Source organism: Peromyscus maniculatus, chromosome 4 (genome assembly GCF_049852395.1).
Source record: "Peromyscus maniculatus bairdii isolate BWxNUB_F1_BW_parent chromosome 4, HU_Pman_BW_mat_3.1, whole genome shotgun sequence".
NCBI classification, from domain to species: domain Eukaryota; kingdom Metazoa; phylum Chordata; class Mammalia; order Rodentia; family Cricetidae; genus Peromyscus; species Peromyscus maniculatus.
This window is the reverse complement of record NC_134855.1, coordinates 15,917,367-15,936,466: the sequence shown is the minus strand read 5'-3', so window position 1 is coordinate 15,936,466 and position 19,100 is coordinate 15,917,367. Positions and strand designations below refer to the sequence as shown.

At 46.2% G+C, this 19,100-nt stretch overlaps 1 protein-coding gene across 5 annotated transcripts in view; it reads left to right on the top strand.

Annotated features, from left to right (window-relative positions):
* Positions 1-19,100, top strand: part of Pnpla7 (patatin like domain 7, lysophospholipase) — a 77,184-nt gene that overhangs the window by 10,224 nt on the left and 47,860 nt on the right. For 3 of the 5 annotated variants that reach the window (XM_006981067.4, XM_076569275.1, XM_076569276.1), the window contains exons 8-12: positions 572-652; positions 10,645-10,773; positions 12,299-12,379; positions 13,373-13,499; positions 15,187-15,327. In XM_006981067.4, the coding sequence (XP_006981129.1) occupies positions 572-652; positions 10,645-10,773; positions 12,299-12,379; positions 13,373-13,499; positions 15,187-15,327 (559 nt within the window). The remainder of the gene's footprint in view (positions 1-571; positions 653-10,644; positions 10,774-12,298; positions 12,380-13,372; positions 13,500-15,186; positions 15,328-19,100) is intronic. The other 2 variants (XM_015999537.3, XM_076569277.1) reach the window with 1 other exon arrangement.

Below are 19,100 nucleotides of genomic sequence, written 5' to 3'. Positions count from 1 at the left end.
CCCAGAGTTCTCTCTGTCCAGAAGTCCCTGCTGTACCTCCTGCCTAGCTATTGGCTGTTTCGCTTTTTATTAAACCAGTCACAGTGACACATCTTCACACAGTGTAAAGGAATATTCCACAGCATACAACAGACAGGAATGATGGAAGACACAGGGAGAGAGAAGTAGAGAATTTAAATCTCACTCTTTGTTAAATTACAGCAAGGGGAAGAGCTTTTTAATTTCTTCTCCTTAATGCCACACTACAACATTTTGGATACTCTGAGGCTATCATTGATGTGTTCAAACCAACATGCAACTCTGGCTGGCCTGAAACTCACTATACAGACTGGCTGGCCTGGAATTCTCAGAGATCTACCTCCTGACTGCTAGGATTAAAGTTGTGAACCACTGTCTCTGACAGAATTTGACGTTTTCTAGATGCATTCCAGCCCCGCTTATGGTATCTCCTACTTGGGCCTTTTCTGTGAGATAGCACCTCGGATGAAATCTTGTATGCCAACTGTCCTGGGTGCTGCCCTGTACTGACACTCTCTGTACTGATACCTGTGGTTCTGTTCTCTAAGCACAGGATGGCACCGAGGTGGTGGTCAAAGAGGTTCTGCCAGGGGACAGTGTCCACAGCCTCCTCAGCATTCTGGATGTGATCACTGTGAGTACGCCCTCTCCTACCCTGCCGTAGGAGCCCAAGCACCTTGGCTTTCCCTCGGGTCGTTCTTCCTGACTTGCTAGACAGTGAGTCCCTTGTTGTTAAAGGCTACGTCTCTGCAGTAGCTCAGGTGAGGGGCCGTCTAGGAACGAGAACAGCTCTCACTTGGTAGCTAAGGAGGTGTCTGCGGCAACAACTTGGACACTGTTTAAGATAGACTGTATTTAGTAAGTCTTCCGTAGTCCTTTCTATTGCTGCTTCATCGGTCTGTCTTTCTGTCTTTGGTTCTAGGATCTTACTGCATATATCCCAGACTTGCCTCACATTCTTTATCCTCCTGTCTTGGCCTCCAGAATACAAGTGTGTGCTACTGTGTGTATTACAAGTGTGTGCTACTGTGCCAGACATTCTCCACTCTTTATTCTTTATGGTATTTGTTCACGTACAGAAGTGAGCAAAATCATCGCACCAGCCCATATATCTTTTATCAATTAGGACTAAAGGTGTGTGCTGCCATGTCTGGCTAATTACTTTTCTTGTTGCTATGACAACAATACCTGACAAAAGCAGTTTAAGGTTTTAAGTTTAAGGTTTATTTCAGCTCACAGTTTAAAAGTGTAGTCTGTCCACCCGGCAGTGGTGGCGCATGCCTTTAATCCCAGTACTCAGGAGACAGAGGCAGGTGCATCTCTGTGAGTTCGAGGCCAGCTTAGTCTACAGAGTGAGTTCCAGGACAGCCACAGCTGTTACATAGAGAAACCCTGTCTGAAAAAGAAAAACAGTGTAGTCCGCCATGGACGAGAAGGCATGAGAGCAGGAATAGGAGCTGTCCACAGTGGAGAAGCAGAAGGACAAGTGCCGGTATCCGGCTCACTTTCTCCTTTTTATCAGTCTGAGATCTTAGTCCTTGGGATAGTGCTGCCTACATTCAAGATGGGTCTTACCTCTAAGTTAAAAACCTTTCTAGAAACATCCTATAGACATACCCTGGAGTGTGTTTCTATGGTGATTCCAAATTTAGTCCAGTTAACAATGAAGATTAATCATCACAGTTCCATTCTGCTAGACTGTGTTACTCTGTCTTCAGAGCAGTAAAGGAGCACCTTGTTTGGGCATATCCAGACAGACTGCACCAGGAGTCCAAGCCTTTATCTGGGACCACAGGGAAGCCCTGGTGGGACCCACCGACCAGCCCTTAGTTGCATGCTTGTCATTGAAGCAACAGGTTCCTTGCGTGGGCTGGGGCGTCTTGTGTGTCTGCACTGCTGCCTGTCAGGTCGGCACGGAATGCTGGGTCTTATTTGGCGGCCTGGAGGCATCGGTGGGACCTCTGTATACTGCTGTGCCCCATTTGTCCTTAGTGGAGGAGGCTGCTTGCCTAAGAAAAAAGACACCTGTCTTCCAGCAAGGCAGAATTGCCTTGAAAGACGGGCGCTCAGCTTTGAGGAGGCTGCTGACAGGTGAGTGGGGTTGGACAAGAGCAGGTTTCCAGTCCAAAGAGTCATCTTTTGCTGGTCCGAGAGAGGCATTCACTGTGCGGTCCTGTGGCTGTAGCTGGCTCTGAGGATGCTCCAGGATGTTTAGAAGGGACTGGTGGGTCTGGGAAAGGATAGGGGACACCTAGAAGACTTTGGTCTATGTGAGGTAGATCAGTTAGCCACTTGATATCTGCATCCTTCCTCCATCCTGGCAGTTAGTTTTTCTTTCTTTCTCTTTCTTTCTTTCTTTCTTTCTTTCTTTCTTTCTTTCTTTCTTTCTTTCTTTCTTTCTTTCTTTCTTTCTTTCTCTCTCTTTCTTTCTCTCTCTCTCTCTCTCTCTCTCTCTCTCTCTCTCTTTCTTTCTTTCTTTCTTTCTTTTTTTTAAAGATTTATTTATTATGTGGGCTGGAGAGATGGCTCAATGGTTAAGAGAACCGACTGCTCTTCCAGAGGTCCTTAGTTCAATTCCCAGCAACCACATGGTGGCTCACAACCACTTGTAATGAGATCCGGTGCCCTCTTCTGGCCTGCAGGGACACATGCAGACAGAACACTGTATACATAATAAATAAATAAATCTTAAAAAAAAAAAAAAGAATATCATTAAATAATTTTTTTAAAAAAAAGATTTATTCATTATGTATACAGTGTTCTGCCTGCATGCCAGAAGAGGGCACCAGATCTCATTACAGATGGTTGTGAGCCACCATGTGGTTGCTGGGAATTGAACTCAGGACCTCTGGAAGAACAGCCAGTGCTCTTAACCTCTGAGCCATCTCTCCAGCCCTAGGTTTTCTTTTTTTTTTAATATATATATATTTAATACCAATTAATATTTAAATGCAGACATATTAGAATGACACATGATTTTTTTTTAAGATATATTTATTTATTATGTATACAGTGTTCTGTCTGCATATACACCTGCAGGTCAGAAGAGGGCACCAGATCTCCTTAAGGATGGTTGTGAGCCACCATGTGGTTGCTGGGAATTGAACTCAGGACCTCTGGAAGAGCAGCCAGTGCTCTTAACCGCTGAGACATCTCTCCAGCCCTAGGTTTTCTTTTAAGCAAAGAAAAAAAAAAAAAAAGATGTAAACTGGGCATGGACCTTTCTTTGGTGCTTGTTTTTGATCCTGACCTCATTGTGGTTTTTAAACTGAACATCATTTATTCGCACATGTGATGAAATGTGGCAGGAACTAAGTTGTGGGCTATGGCCAAGGTCTGGGTCCCTGCTGCACTGGCCATCCCACTGTGTCAGCATCAGAATGGCCTCTTCCATAGAGGGGGAGCCAATCTTCCCTGAGTCTGGTAGGGGTAGAAAATACAAAGGGATGGGGTTGGGCATTTAGCTCAGTCCTCAGCTCTGGAAATGATTCCTATACTGCTATTAACTGGTCATTTTTTAATCTCACAAAACATTTGTATTTATTACATTTTACAATTAAATTTTTGTGTGTATTTTTGTTTGTTTGTTTGTTTTGTTTTTTGAGACAGGGTTTCTCTGTGCAGCCTTGGCGGTCCTAGAACTCACTCTGTAGACCAGACTGGCTGGCTTTATTTTGTTTTTGAGACAGTCTCTCTACATAGCCCTGGCTGTCTGTCCTGGAGCTCATTATGTAAACCAGGCTGGCCTCCAACTTAGAGACCTGCCTGCCTCTGTCTCCTGAGTGCTTGGATTAAAAGTGTGCACCACCATACCTGGAAAGAATTTTGAATTTTTACAAAATGACATGAACAGATATTTTAGGATGTACTTGGTGTTTCATAAACAGCAATTGTCTGTTCTCCCCCGAGACTGTCCAACTCTCAGGTTCTTTTAGAGCATCTGTTATAATTGTTTTGTACATGTTCTGTCTTAGATGCTCTGGCTTCCTGCCTGGAGAATAGAGATGAGCCCTCTTGACGGCCCATCTTGTTTCCACTGCTCTCCCAAATCCCTTGTTTCCACCCACGGGACATAACTAAGACTGTGCATATCTTCACAGCTGAGCCACGCAGTGTCTAGAGAAACTGTTTTCTTGTCAGCTTTTGTTTTCTTGCGGTTAACAGGTTCTTCATTTTTGTTGTTGTTATTTAGGTCTTTTTTTTTTTTTTTTTTTTTTGAGACAGGGTTTCTCTGGAGTTTTGGTGCCTGTCCTGGATCTTGCTCTGTAGCCCAAGCTGGCCTCAAACTCACAGAGATCCGCCTGGCTCTGCCTCCCGAGTTTAGGTCTTAACGGTACACCCACTGTAGAGGTTTGTCCTGGCTGTGCTCCACGAGTAGCACTGTTCTCTGGGAAAACCTCCCAGCTTCCCTGTCTTGCCATCTCATGTTACCCGGGACCCTGTACTCTGCTGTAAGGGTCTCTGGTTTCCTCCTCCTGGTTCACTTGCTTGTTTTGGTGGAGCAAGCTCTCTATTGGCTTCCTGAAGGAGGTGCAGGAGGGACACATTTATGAAAACTTACAGATGTAGTGCTGGTCCTTCTCAGCTTCCTCTTACACTCACTCCTCGATTCCCACTTAATGGGTTTCATTTGTTGTTGTTTTACTTTCGTGTGTGTGTGTGTGTGTGTGTGTGTGTGTGTGTGTGTGTGTGTGAGAGAGAGAGAGAGAGAGAGAGAGAGAGAGAGAGAGAGAGAGAGAGAGAGAGAGAGAGAGAGAGCGAGCCTGGTTTTCTAGATCTCACTCTGTAGCCCAGGCTGGCCTCAAACTCACAGAGATCCTCCTGCCTCTGCCTCCCAAGTGCTGGGATTGAAGGTGTGCGCCACCACCACCCGTCAAATTATTTTTTTTATTGTTTGTGTATATGTGTGTGTGTCTGAGAGTATGTTTGTGCACCACACATGTGCAGGAGCCCACAGGGCTCAGAAGAGGCCATTGTGTCTCTTGGAACTAGAGTTGTAGCAAGTTGTGAGTGGCCATGTGGGTGCTGGGATCCACTGCAGCTCTTCGGCAAGAGCATGAAGCCCTGGGAGCACCGTGCCGTTTCTTCAGTCCTTTAGTTCTTTACAGGTTTTAACTGTTAATTTCAATTTTTTTATTTTTACATATTTACAAATTTTTACATGTATGAGTATATTCCTGAATGTATGTATATGTACAATGTGTGTGCTTGGTGACCACTGAGGCCAGAAGAGGGTGTTGAATCGCCTGGAACTTAGTACAGACACTTGTGAGCCACCATGTAGATGCTGGGGATTGAACCTAAGTCTTCTGCAAGAACAGCAAGTGCTCTGAACCTCTGAGTCATCTCCCCTGGTCTCTTTTGTTTGTTTTTTGTTTCTTCGAGACAGGGTTTCTCTGTGTTGCAGCTCTAACTATCTTGGAACTCGCTCTGTAGACCAGGCTGGCCTTGAACTCACAGGGATCCACCTGCCTCTGCCTCCTGAATACTGGGATTAAAAACAAGCACACCACCACCGCCCGGCCTGATCCCTTTTTTTAAATTAAAAATAAATTAGTGTGTGCAGTGTAGTGTGTGTGTGTGTGTGTGTGTGTGTGTGTGTGTGTGTGTGTGTGTGTGTGTGATGTAGTGTATATGTACCTTTTAATGTAGGTGTGTGCATGTGTGTGTCTGGGTGTGAAGTCAAAGGTGAATGTCGGGTGCCCTTCCTTCCTCAACTGTTTTCCACCTTCAGTTTTTGAGTCATGGTTTCTCAGCCTAAAGCTTATCAATTTGTTTTGGCCAGTCCGGCTAGCTGGACAGTGAGCTTCAGGGGTCTGCCTGTTTCTGCCCCTACCTCTACCCCCTCCCCATTAGATTCTAGGTTGACCTGAAACTTGCTGTGTAGCCCAGGCTAGCTTCTTACATGTGGCATTTCTCCTGCACCTACCTCCCCAGTATTGGAATTCCAGGTGTGTGGTGCCATACTCAGCATTTAGAACTTTTTTTTTTTTTTTTTTTTTTTTTTGGTTTCTCGAGACAGGGTTTCTCTGTGTAGCTTTGCGCCTTTCCTGGAACTCACTTGGTAGCCCAGGCTGGCCTCGAACTCACAGAGATCCACCTGGCTCTGCCTCCCGAGTGCTGGGATTAAAGGCGTGCGCCACCACCGCCCGGCTTAGAACTTTTTTGTTGTTGTCCTTTAAATGTTTAAACAATGTCGTCATGTTCTCCATATGAAGTAAGATGAGGTTTTCCTTGCTCACTTAGTTGACTTAGATGCGCCAGCCTTCCCGAGTGTTTTTTCGGTCTGTCTTTCAGATCAGGGCCTTCTCTGTCTCTTCACGTCTACTTGTGTGAGAGTGCAGATGTGTCGTACGGGTGTCTTGTAGAGCCACTGCCCAGACACAGAGAGAATACACTGTGTTATTTACTGACACAACTTCAAATTCAAGCTTATAATATGTGCTGAAGAGCAGAGGCTAGCCAGCCTTTTCTCCCAAAGGCTCAATGGTAGATATTTTAGCTTTATGGGCTATATGGTCTATCGACAGTATGTAGATTAGTGAGTGACACTGTGCCCAAAACACTATTTCCAAAACAGGTAATGAGAAGGTTTGGCCCTGGGCTGCTGTACCAGCCCCATGGCTGAGATCAGATCAGTGATACATGCCAGGGGTTTGTGCTGGGCATTGACTCAGGGTGGCATAGACATTCTGAGTCCTGGAAAAGTCCTTCACCCAACTGGTAATTACATGGATTAATTATGACAAGAAAATGCCACTTAAAAACAGGGTCCAGTAGGTATGGTGGCACACATCTTTAATCTCAGCAGTCAGAAGGCAGAGGTAGATGAATCTTTGTGAGTTCAAGGCCAGCCTGGTCTAATCCAAGCTCCAGGCCAGCCAAGACTACATAGTGAGACACTGTTTCATAAAAAACAAAACAAACACACAAAAAAACAAACAACTACAAAAAAACTGGGTCCAGGGCCAGGGAAATGGTTTAGTGAGGACAAGCCTTAGCTGTACAAGCCTGACAACCCAAGTTTGAGCCTGGAAAAAGGGTCCATAAAAAGCTAGACATAGGCCGGGCGGTGGTGGCGCACGCCTTTAATCCCAGCACTCGGGAGGCAGAGCCAGGTGGATCTCTGTGAGTTCGAGGCCAGCCTGGACTACCAAGTGAGTCCCAGGAAAGGCGCAAAGCTACACAGAGAAACCCTGTCTCGAAAAACCAAAAAAAAAAAAAAAAAAAAGCTAGACATAGTGGTGTTAATCAGTAAGCCTGAGATAGGAGGCAGAGGCAGGAGAAGAGGCCACAAGCTCGAAGACTAGCTCGTCTGGAATAAGCTGCACAGGGGAGAAACAAGACAGATCCTGACTCAACCTGGTGCGGGGAGAGATTCGGCTCCCAATGCTGTTCTCTGACCTCCACGTGCATACTGCACTGTGTGCACCTGTGCTCACGTGTGTGTTTGTGCTTGCACATGCACAGATTAAAAGACAAACTCGTGTATGGTCCAGGTTGTCAGCTGGGGAATCTATGCAGGAGAAAGGACAGTAAACTGGATTATTTCCTCGGGTCGAGAGACGGATAGGCTTTTGTATGTTTTTGTAGGATCTCATGTACCCAGACTGGCCTTAAATTTGCTATGTATTCGAGGATGGATGATCTGGAACTCCTGATTCTCCTGCATCCACCTCTTGTGTGCTAGGATTACAGGCATGTGCCACGATGCACTGCCCTCTTTCCTTTTGTGAGAGAGTCTAACTCTGTAGCCCTGACTGGCCTGGAACTCACTGTTAGCCTAGGATGGCCTTGAGTATGCAGCAGTCCTTTGCCTCAGCCTCTGCTTGGATTACAGGTAGGGGTCACGATCTTTCTTGGCTGTCACTTGCTTTCTATAGCTTCTAAAATTCTGTCGCATTCCTAGTATACTCTTAGCTTTGTTTCTTTTTTGCAGATAGGAATCAAGCCCAGGGTCTTTACATGCTAGGCAAGGGCTCTACCATAGAGATATATCTCCTGGCTCTTTGGTTTTTTTGGGCAGTATTGCTCTGAGTCCTTCTGCCTCTACTTCTCAAGTACTGAGATTATTCTGTCATTCCTATCTGGCCTTAATCTTTGAGATTTTGACCATTTACATCCTTTTAGAGAGTAGAGATGAGCATTGTATATTTGATGAAGACAGAAGATCCACTGATCTGTCCTTGAACCTCTTTAAATCTCAGATTAAGCCATAAGCAGCATAGCAAAGGCAATGAGAATTAGATTAATATTCAGACTTCAATCAAAATCTCCTATTAACTCCAGTGTGCTATTTGATAGCAAAACAAAACATCAGAGGCTTTGAAAGTGAAGGGATTCGAATCCACTGCTCACAGGCATGTACTGTGGTGTGAACCTAACTGGCTTGATATTCTACAATATAACAACTCAAAAAACAGCCTTCTGGAGGAAACCCACAAGGTATAATCACATCAGTAAAAGAGAGATTATAGTGTTATATGACCTTTTCATGGGGATACGTGGTCAGACATGTAGTTAGCTCAGATATGGTACCAATCACAGACCAAAGTAAATAGTCTACCCAAGTGTAGCTTGCTGAACTAGTGAGTTTATTTGGCTTATGCATGGGAGCATGGATGACCCCTCTCCCCAAACAGCTGTATATTAGATACCTTTCTTACAGCTGTGACAGTCCTTGACAAGAAACAATTTAAGGGAGGAAGGGTTTATTTGGATTACAGTTTGGGTAATCCCTTCCATCGTGGTAGGGAAGACATGATGACATGAGCAGGGAGGTAGGGGATCCCACGGCATCACCCATCAGGAAGCAGAGGAAGTGGGATTGGGCTACAAAGCCTCAAGGCCTACCTAGTGGTTACCTTCTCCAGTGAGGCTCCGCCTCTAAAAGTTCCTCAGCATTTCCCTTATTTTATTTTATTTTTTTCTATTATCAGCTTGATACAGTACAAATTCTTATCCTAATAGTGAAATGTTTCACTGTGGCTTGCCCAGTGATTGAGTAAAACCAAAACTTATTATAAGCCACAGTCATCCTAGGGTCCCCCCTGCTATGTAGCCTCCCTGGTTCTGTGGGTTGCAGTCTGATTGTTCTTTGCTTTATATCTAGCATCCACTTATGAGTGAGTACATACCATGTTTGTCCTTCTGGGTTTGGGTTACCTCACTCAGGATATTTTCTAGTTCCATCCATTTGCCTGCAAATTTCATGCTTTCATTGTTTTTCTCTGCTGAGTAGTACTCCATTGTGTATATGTGCCACATTTTCTTAATCCATTCTTCAGTTGACGGGCATCTAGGTTGTTTCCAGGTTCTGGCTGTTACAAATAATGCTGCTATAAACATAGTTGAGCATGTATCGTTGTGGTATGATTGAGCATTCCTTGGGTATATGCCCAAGAGTGGTATGACTGGGTCTTGAGGTAGATCGATTCCCAATTTTCTAAGAAACAGCCATACTGATTTCCACAGTGGTTGTACAAGTTTGCACTCCCACCAACAGTGGAGGAGTGTTCCCTTTGCTCCGCATCCTCTCCAACATAGACTGTCATTAGTGTTTTTGATCATAGCCATTCTGACAGATGTAAGGTGGTATCTCAGAGTCGTTTTGATTTGCATTTCTCTGATGACTAAGGATGTTGAGCATTTCTTTCCCCTTTTTTTCCCCCCAAGACAGGGTTTCTCTGTGTAGCCTTGACTGTCCTGGAACTCTATCTGTAGACCAGGTTGGCTTTGAACTCACGAAGATCCGCCCTACTCTGCCTCCTGGGCACTGGGATTAAAGCACCGCCACACCTGGCTTCTTCAGCCTTTCCTCAGTTGACACCAGGCATTTCAGTTATGCAGGAACTTCTAAAGGTCTCCAGGAACTAGTGTCCACAAATCTGTTGAACTCTAACTCTGACAGTAGCAAGTAGTGAGCAGGAACTCACATTCATTGCTGATGGGAATGTGGAATGGTACAGCCACTGTGGAAGGCAATCTGGTTTTGGTTGTTTGGTTATCTGGTAGAAGTTTTTGCTTTGTTCTGATTGATTTTTACAGAGTTAAGGATGCAGATACCATGTGATCTAGGAACCTCCCCTCATATATCCAGCAAGAAATATGAGCACAGAAACCTATGTGTGTGTTATAGCATCTTTATAGTCGCTGTATCTGAGAAGCAGCTCAGCCCCTCACAGGGGATACAGGAATATGCATGGCAGGGCTATTGAGTGTTTGACTACTGTTGTGTGGCTATTTGATGATAGTGGTTTCTGCTCTCAGTGACCTCTACAGAAAGCATACATGGGTTGGGGCTTTTGCAACCCTTATGGCAAGGGGCTATAGACAGAGCGGGATGTTGCACAACCAGGCCTGTGAGTCCCAGGAAAGAGCATGTAATCCAGTAAACATGCAGGTCAGTGGGCCTGACCCATAACGCCTGTCAGCCAAACCTTTGCGATGTTTTGCTGTGATGATTTTGGTTTAGGTCAAAATTGCCAGTGTCCACAGCACGCCTGGGAAGGTGACAGCTGTGTGGGTAGGAGTCAGGCAGGCCCTCCAGAAACCTCTGCGGGTTGTGGGGATCCCCCGGGGGCTTTTGAGGTCCCTCGTGCAGGACTAACCAAGTTGTTGTTACAGGGTCACACTGCACCCTACAAAACAGTTTCTGCCCGTGCAGCTGTCTCGTCCACCATCCTCTGGCTTCCTGCAGCAGCTTTTCAAGGAGTGTTTGAGAAGTACCCTGAAACTCTGGTGAGGGTAGTGCAGGTAAGTTTCTTTCTAGCAGGCTTTTCTATCTGCCTTGGGCCATCTCAGGCCCTGGAGCTGGGCGTTGGCATGGATCCCATTAGGGCTGTTTCTGGTTATGTGCCAGTTCTGGATTCGGCACTGTGGGTGAATGCAGAGAATGTAGAACTGACTCTGCTGGCAGGATTTACTGCTGAGGATGGCAGATTCTAGAAAGTACTTTGTAATACAGGTCTGCAGTGGTGGTGCATGCTTTTAGCCCAGCACTCAGGAGGCAGACAGGGAGTGTTCTGTAAGTTCAAGGTCAACCTGATTTACATTGCAAATTCCAGCCAACTACAGCTACATAGTAAAACCATGTCTCAGAAAAAGGGTGGGGAGGACATGACAAAAATATATTGTACAAGAAAAAATTTTTTTCAATAGAAAAAAGTTTTTTAATTATATTTTTTTGAGACAGGGTTTCTCTGTGTAGCTCTGGTTGTCCTGGAACTTGCTCTGCAGACCAGGCTGGCCTCAAGCTCAAAAATCTGCCTGCCTCTGCCTCCTGAGTGCTGAGATTAAAGGCGTGTGCCATCACCGCCCGGCTAGAAAAAAGTTTAAAAAAAAGAATAGTCATAAATTGGACAGAGTGGTGGCACATGGGTGTAACCCCAGCCTTTGGAAAAGTGAGGCAGGATGGTCTTGAGTTCAAGACCGTGTTCAAGGCTACATAGCATGTGCTAGGGTGTCCAGAACAAGACTCTGCCTCCACAAACACAAAATAGACCGGGCACGACTGCTTGAGTCCAGTCCCCAGGACTAAGTGGTGGAAGGAAAGAACCGACTCCCGTAAGTCAGTCACTTTCTGAGTGCCACGTGTGTCCTGTGGCGTGTTCACACCCACACACTCGCACAAGGAAAGAAATGTGGGGGTGGGGTGGGGCTGAGGAGGTAGCTTGGTCAGTAACGTGCTGACCTTGTAAGCGTGAGGACTTGGATTTGATCCCCAAGACTCAGTGTGAAAAAGCTGAGTGCATGTGACCTGGGGAGGCAAGTGCACCCCTGAGGCCGGCCAGCCCACTCTAGTCAGTGAGCCCCAGTTCCCAGTGAGACCCCGTCTCAGAAAACAAACACAGCAGCTGACTCCTGTGGAGCAATACCTCTCCCTCCGTGTGCAAGGTCACACACCTCTCGCTCTTGTTTTACACACACACACACACACACACAGGCACGCACGCACGCACGCACGCGCACGCAAGTTAATAGTATTAACTCCATAGAAGCTTTCGGACCTCCCATTTCCCAAAAGAAACCTTAAAACTTCTTACTAAATATTTTAGACTACTTTTAGATTTACAGAAAATATGAAAACACTACTTGGTTCCTATGTGTCCCACATTGTTCCTCATGTTAGCACCCTGCTGCACAGTGGTGGAAAGGTGAGCTCTGGCCTGTGGTTTGGGGCCTGTGCTGGGGGGCTCAGCAGGAACTCCACGTGGCGCTGCTGGTGCCCAGCCTAGACTTGTCACCCCCCCCATCCCCCCCCCACCCCCGTCTCTTGCAGATCATCATGGTACGGCTGCAGCGGGTGACTTTCCTGGCTCTGCACAACTACCTGGGACTGACGACAGAGCTTTTCAACCCCGTGAGTGCAGGCCTCCTGTTAGCCTGCGTCGGGAGGGTGCGGCTCCCCCCAGGACGCCCCTGACTGGGCAGCCAGTCCAGCGGCCCTGAAGGTGGTCCTGGCCGTGGGGCCGGACTCTGAAAAGTGTGCTGGGCTGAGTTTACTCTCTTGCTTAAGTATATGCACGCTGGTGCGTTGAGTGACTCTACTGAAAGCCAGGATGTGGGGCAAATAGGCTCGTCGAACTCTAGAGGACTTAGCTGGCTTTGTTGCTTGCTTGTACCCCTAAGTCCTGTTGTACCCCGAAGGCTGGAATTCTGCAAGAGTCGGGCGCCCAGGTCCTGAGACTGGGCTAGGCCATCATTCCTTTCCACCTGTCCCGTCTTGCTCGTACTCTATGTCCTGCCCTTGACTTAACACTGAGCTGAGCTAATACTAAGCTATGGCCTGGAAGGTGTGGGGTATTGCCAAGGATGCCAAGGCCTTGCATCCTCGCTTTTGTTCCTCCTGGTAAAACCCGGCCGGTTACAGCCTGTGAAGTGGGACAAAGTTCTCACCCAGAAGGGCTCAGTAACAACTGAGCCAGTGCATTTACTGCTCTGTTCCTGTACCTGAAACAAGGACAGAGGAAGTTACTTTGGAACATGCAAGTGAGGTTCCAACAGAACTCCTGGCAGTTGGTAAGAAGTGCTTGGTACCTATGAATTGTCACTTCTTTGGTGATGTTTTAGAGTTTGTCGTGCTCAGTTGCTGATATTTTAGGGAATATTCTTTTATGTTACATGATTTTTCCTATGAAGAGTTGACTACATGGCCTATTATTTTGGCTGTATGAAGAGTTGGAGGCAGAACCCAAGAGAAGAACATGCTGAGCCTTAACAAGCTCATCCTCTGAACTGCTGGATTCTCTACTGGTTGCGTTGTCTTCATAGTTGATAAATAGTTGAGATCATAGCATGCTTATAGGGAACCCAGGGAATCCTGAGCACATCTAATGTTCTTCTCATCTCTCAGGAGAGCCAAGCCATCCCTCTCTTGTCAGTAGCCAGTGTGGCAGCGGGACGCGCCAAGAGACAGATGTCATATGGCCCAGAGGAGCAACTTGAGAGGTCCCCAAGGTCCTTGGAGTCCAGCAACTCAGGTACTACACTAGCTTAAGACCTTCTCACTCCACTTTCCAGGTTACTTAATCAGCCTCCATGTCTGCTCACCTTAATCCCAGGTTTCCTCACATGTCCCCAGGTCTGCTCACCTTAATCCTGGGTTTCCTCACATGCCTCCAGGTCTGCTCACCTTAATCCTGTGTTTCCTCACATGCCTCCTGGTCTCTTCACTTGCCCCTGATGTCTCTTAACCTGCCCCTAGGTCTTGTTACATGGGTCTAGGTTTTCTGACTGTCCTCAGGTTTCCTCACAGGCCGCCAGATCTCTTTATGTAACCCAGGTCTCCTCACCTGCCCTCCCTTCATATATGCCCAGAGTTCATGGTCTAGGATTACCTCACTGTCTCAGGTCTTCCTAGCTTCCCTCAGGTAACCTCCCACACTCTGAGCTATGTTCATATGTCTAAGAACCTTGCAGAACTTCTGTCTTTTGGTACTTCCTGCTGAGATTTGCTGCATGGGAGTGCTGTTCAGAAGAGCAAGTTCTCGGCTTCGCCTTCTGGCCCCCACTTGACAGCTACTCGAAGTTCTCAAGACAAATTAGATTGGGGAATAAACTGACCAGGAGTGCTTGAGCAGCATAGATTGCCTGTGTTGTATCATTACCACAAAGCCACTTTGAAAGTAGATATGCCGGGCGGTGGTGATGCACACCTTTAATCCCAGCACTCAGGAGGCAGAGACAGGCGGATCTCAATGAGTTTGAGGTCAGCCTGGTCTACAGAATGAGTTCCAGGACAGCCAGGACTGTTACACAGAGAAACCCTGTCTTGAAAAACCAAAAAAAAAGAAAGAAAGAAAGAAAGTAGATATGCCTTCAGTGTCTTAATAGTTCATCATACCCTGTGAAGGATTCCAGGAAACTAAATGAAGAGTAAGAAACTAAGTGAAACAGCCTTTGGTAAGGTCATGTAAACTGGAAATGCCCATTTGATCCTACCTCGGACAAGGCTTTGGACATTAGTGACCTCGAAACACATCCCTGGTTGATCTGGTTTTCCTCAGAAATGTACTTTAAAATAGATGTCATTTAAGTCTTTTCTCTCTGAGACTTTGGTCAGCTTGAGTGATGGAACCCTGAGGCTTGTCCTCTTGAAGGTGTTTGGTTCGGAGCAGCTGTCCAGTGTTGCATCTTCACAGAGATTGGTGTTGAGGAGTTTTATAGCCCTCTGTGGAAGCAGAGCTTGCAGTAACAGACAGTGTGCTGTGTGGTGGGCCAGGCCAGGGTCCTCTGAAGTCAGGTGGAACATTCGAGCCATTTTGCTCTAGGTGTGCTAATGGCCGTCTCTATAGAAGAAGGCCGTGGGAAAGGGTCCACTGGCAGACTCCCTGGTTTAGGGTTTACCTTCAGAGTACTTGGCGGCAGCAGGGGGTAGTCAGTTCAGGAGGCCCGTAGAGAAGGATGGCCAAGAGAGATACAGGGTTGGGGGGTAGAGAGCAGGACCAGCCTAAGGCTGACATTCTTGCATCATTCCCCTGGCAAGTGCTAACAGTGACATTACCTGATGGCCCTGTTTGGGTAAGTTATCTGCAAGTTTACAGGGTACTTGGGAGTGCCTTGGTCCTGTGCTGTTTTGGGGGACTCTGTTCTTTGACCCATCTGTAGTAACTGGAGCCAGACACTAGACCATGTGGAACTGGAGTAGCTCATTCCTGTCTCCTCCAGATCTTGAGAACATTCACCTGACAGTCTCTGGGCCTCTGCTGAAGAGGAGCTGCTCTGTACCTCTGCCTTCCATCCATGGGGAGATCTCAGATGAGCTCAGGCAGTCCCAGGGAAGAGGCTTTAATCTTTCAGCCTCCCAAGGTAAAGGTCCCCTGTTCCTGCAGCTTGTTCCAATGACAGTTCTGTATATCTGGGAGATGAGTCAAGCTGCCCCCTGCCCCAGTTTCACCTTGTCCTGACCTAGACAGCCTGAACTTGGTACCATTTATGGTTGGACAAGAGCCTGGGGCCCTGAGGCACTCACTCTCTCCCTGGGGCTGAGTCATTGCTGGGTGTCTGGCTGCTTTGCGTGTCCTGGTAAATTCTGCACACTGCCTTCTTCTACCAGTCTCGTGCATGCTACCTCCTGTGCATGGGCCCACCCACACCATCTGCCATCCTGGGCGGCCCATCTTCAGTGTCAGGCTCACCTCTGCTGGGTTCCCATCACAAACGGACATGCTCTGTGCCTCCTCGGCCTCCTCTTGTTTGCACCTAATGCCCAGAGGTGCCTGACCTCACTGCTTCCTCCTCTCTGTCTCCCTTTCTTTTGTGGAGCTTGTTGGCTTCCTGCCCATTTAAAGGCTGTCCGATTTCCTCTTTTCAGACCTGGTTGATGGCTACTGTGTTCCGCATGGTTCTTCCCCCCCCCCCCCCCCCCCCCCCCCCCGTTGTTTCTTCATGTGCTCTAGTGATTCATGCTCATAATCCCAGCACTTGGGAGGCTGAGGCAGGAGAATTGTCTTGAGTTTGAGACCAGACTGGACTACAGAATAAGACTCTTGTCTCAAAAACCCTCTTCAGCTGAGTATAGTGACATGTGTCTTTCATCCCAACACTTGGGAGACAGAGGCAGGAGATCTTTGTGAATTCAAGCCAGAGTGGCCCACATAGTGAGTTCAAAGCCAGGGCTATATAGTGAGATCCTGTTTTGAAAGAAAGAAAGGTAGAAAGGAAGATGGGAGGAAGGGAGGAAACCAAGGAAAGCAGGCTAAACATTTGAGTTGTTGTTGTTTTGTTTTTTAAGACAGGGTTTCTCTGTGTAGAAACTGGCTGTCCTGAAACTCACTATGTAGACCAGGCTGGCCTTGAACTCACAGACAGACATCCACCTGCCTCTGCCTCCTGAGTGCCAGGATTAAACATGTGAGCCACCACCCCCAGTTGTAGTTAGTTTTTTATGTTTTATTCTTTGCTTATTCTTGGCTCATACATATATTCTAGATTATTTTTGTTAGTTTCCGTGTTGAGGTCTTTCATTCATCTGTTTTTCATTTTTCGGTGTAAACCAGTGAAATTTAGCATATGTTATTCTGTATGATAGTCTACCAATATCATTAATGAAATAATCTCTGACTTTGTTTGTTTGTTTGTTTTTATGTACATTGTTGTTTTGCCTGCATATATGTTTTTATAACTGGTTTCCTGGAACTGGAGTTACAGACAGTTGTAAGCTGCCATGTGAGTGCTGGTAATTGAACCCAGGTCCTCTGGAAGAGCAGTCAGTGCTCTTAACTGCTGAGCCATCTCGCCTGCCCCCATTCTCTGGCTTTTTAAAAATGCTGTCTTCATTAGGTATTATGTTTCTGAGTCTATGTGAGTTTTTCATCCCTAAAGTATAAGCTTTTATTGGTTTTTTGTTTTTGAGATGGGGCTGGGGTTTTTGTTTGTGTTCTGACAAATAAAGCTTGACTGGAGATCAGAGGGCGAAGCTAGCCACTAGTTAACCATAGAGGCCAGGCAGTGGTGGCACATACTTTTAATCCCAACACTTGGGAGGAGGAAGCAGGAAGATTAAGAGTTCAGAGCTACCCTGGACTACACGAGATTGAACCAGTATAAAAGAGAAACAGAGCTGAGCAGTGATAGATCATGCCTTTAATCCAAGCACTTGGGAGGATCATGCCTTTGATTCTAGCACTAGGGAGGTGGAGACAGGATCTCACCCCATTCAGTAGAGGTAAGAAGTCTCTGGTGGCTGGCTGCTCTGCATCTCTGTTCTTTCAGCTTTCACTCTCGATATCTGATTCCATGTTTTAATATAATAAGACTAATTAGGGTTGCACTACATCACTCTGTAGCTAAAGCTAGCCCATGGTTTCCAGGAATCTGCCTGTCCCTGCCTCCCAGCACTGGGATTACACATAATGTGTTATCACAGTGGCCTTTAGACAGGTGCTTGGGATCTGAACTCAGGCCCTAATATTTGCATGGCAAGTACTTTTACCCACTTATCCAGCTCCCAAGCTTCTGTTTTAGCTATGTTCCTTTGGCATGGGAAAGGTTATGTTAAGGGTATAGTTCCCCGACACACTTATCTCTCTCTTTCTCCCTCCTCCCTCCCTCAGCACAGTCTTGCTGTGTAGCTCAGGCTTGAACTCATAATCCCCCACCTCTGCCTCCTGACTGCTTAGGTTACAGATGTGGGCCACTTGCATGGTTGGCTTAGGTAGTATCATCAAACCACAGCCCCTGCCTCCTGGGCACATGATTTCACATGGCATGTAGCATATCTCAAGGGCTTCTCTCCGGCACGTTGCCCCTTTTTCTGGTTCTGTCAGCATCCTGTGGCTGACTGTTCTGGATAGAATGTACCTTCTCTTGGTGCAGGTTTGATATATCTGGCCATGAGCTACTTTCCAGTGACTTTCCTTCTAAAACTGAGCATCCCTATTACTGACAGTTTTTGCATAGTTTGATGCCAGCCCCAGTGATTGCTTAGAGCTAGTTTAAAGATTGATTTTCGTTTTTTTTTTACATATAGAGGCCATTTTTTAATTCACATCATCACATCCTACTTCCTGGTCCCCATAGGCTTGTAGCCATATCATAATGCAAAATGCATTTAGTCCAACTTCAAAAGTTCCCAAGGTTTATCACAGTATCAACACTGTTCAAAAGTCCAAAGTTCTATGTCTCTTCTGAGATTCATGCAATCTCTTAACTGTAATCCTCTGTTCCCAGTCGGTGTTGATTTTCATTTTTAAAAAATTATTTGTGTAGGTATATGCATGTGAGTGCTGGTGTTTGTGGAGGTCAGAGGCTTCAGATCCCCCTGGACCTTGAGTTACAGCGGTTTGTGAGCCACCTAGCGTGGATGCTAGGAACTGAATTTAGAAGTCTTCTGCAAGAACAGAACAGTACTTGCTGCTAATACTGAACCATTTTTCTAGCTTCTAGAACTGGTTTAAATCAGTGATCTTGACTTTAAATTTTCTTTCCGGTTGGAACACCATGGGTAGCCACTGCAGCTTGATGTTCAGGTAGGCACCTGAAGAATCAGAGTGCTTCTCCACCACTCAGAAAAAACACAGTGGACCCTTGTGGCTACAGTCTGGCTTCAGATTTAGCCTGCTTGAGCTTGTACATTCTCTATGTATGTATGTATGTATATATGTATATTTGTATATGTACGTATATGTGTATGTGTGTGTGTACACTTGTGGAGACCAAAGGACAATCACTGATATCATTTCGCAGGAGCTACCCCCTTTTTTTGAGAGAGGATTTTTCACTGGGAACTGGGGTTTGCCAGTAGTCCAGACTAGCTAATCTGGCTAATGAGTGAACACCAAGGATCTTCCTGTTTCCACCTCCCAACTGACTTTTCTTTTTATTTATTTAAAAATATTTATTTATTTATAATTTTTCATATTTATTTATTTTATTTGTATGAATGTTTTGCCTGCATATATATATATGCACAACACATGTGTGCCTCGTACCTGAAGAGGTCAGGAGAGGGTGTTGGGACCCCTAGAACTGGAATTACAGCCAGTTGTGAGATGCCATTTGAGTACTGGGAGTCAAACCCATGTTCTCTGCAAGAGCAACAAGTACTCTTAACTGCTGAGCCATCTCTCCAGTCCCTATTC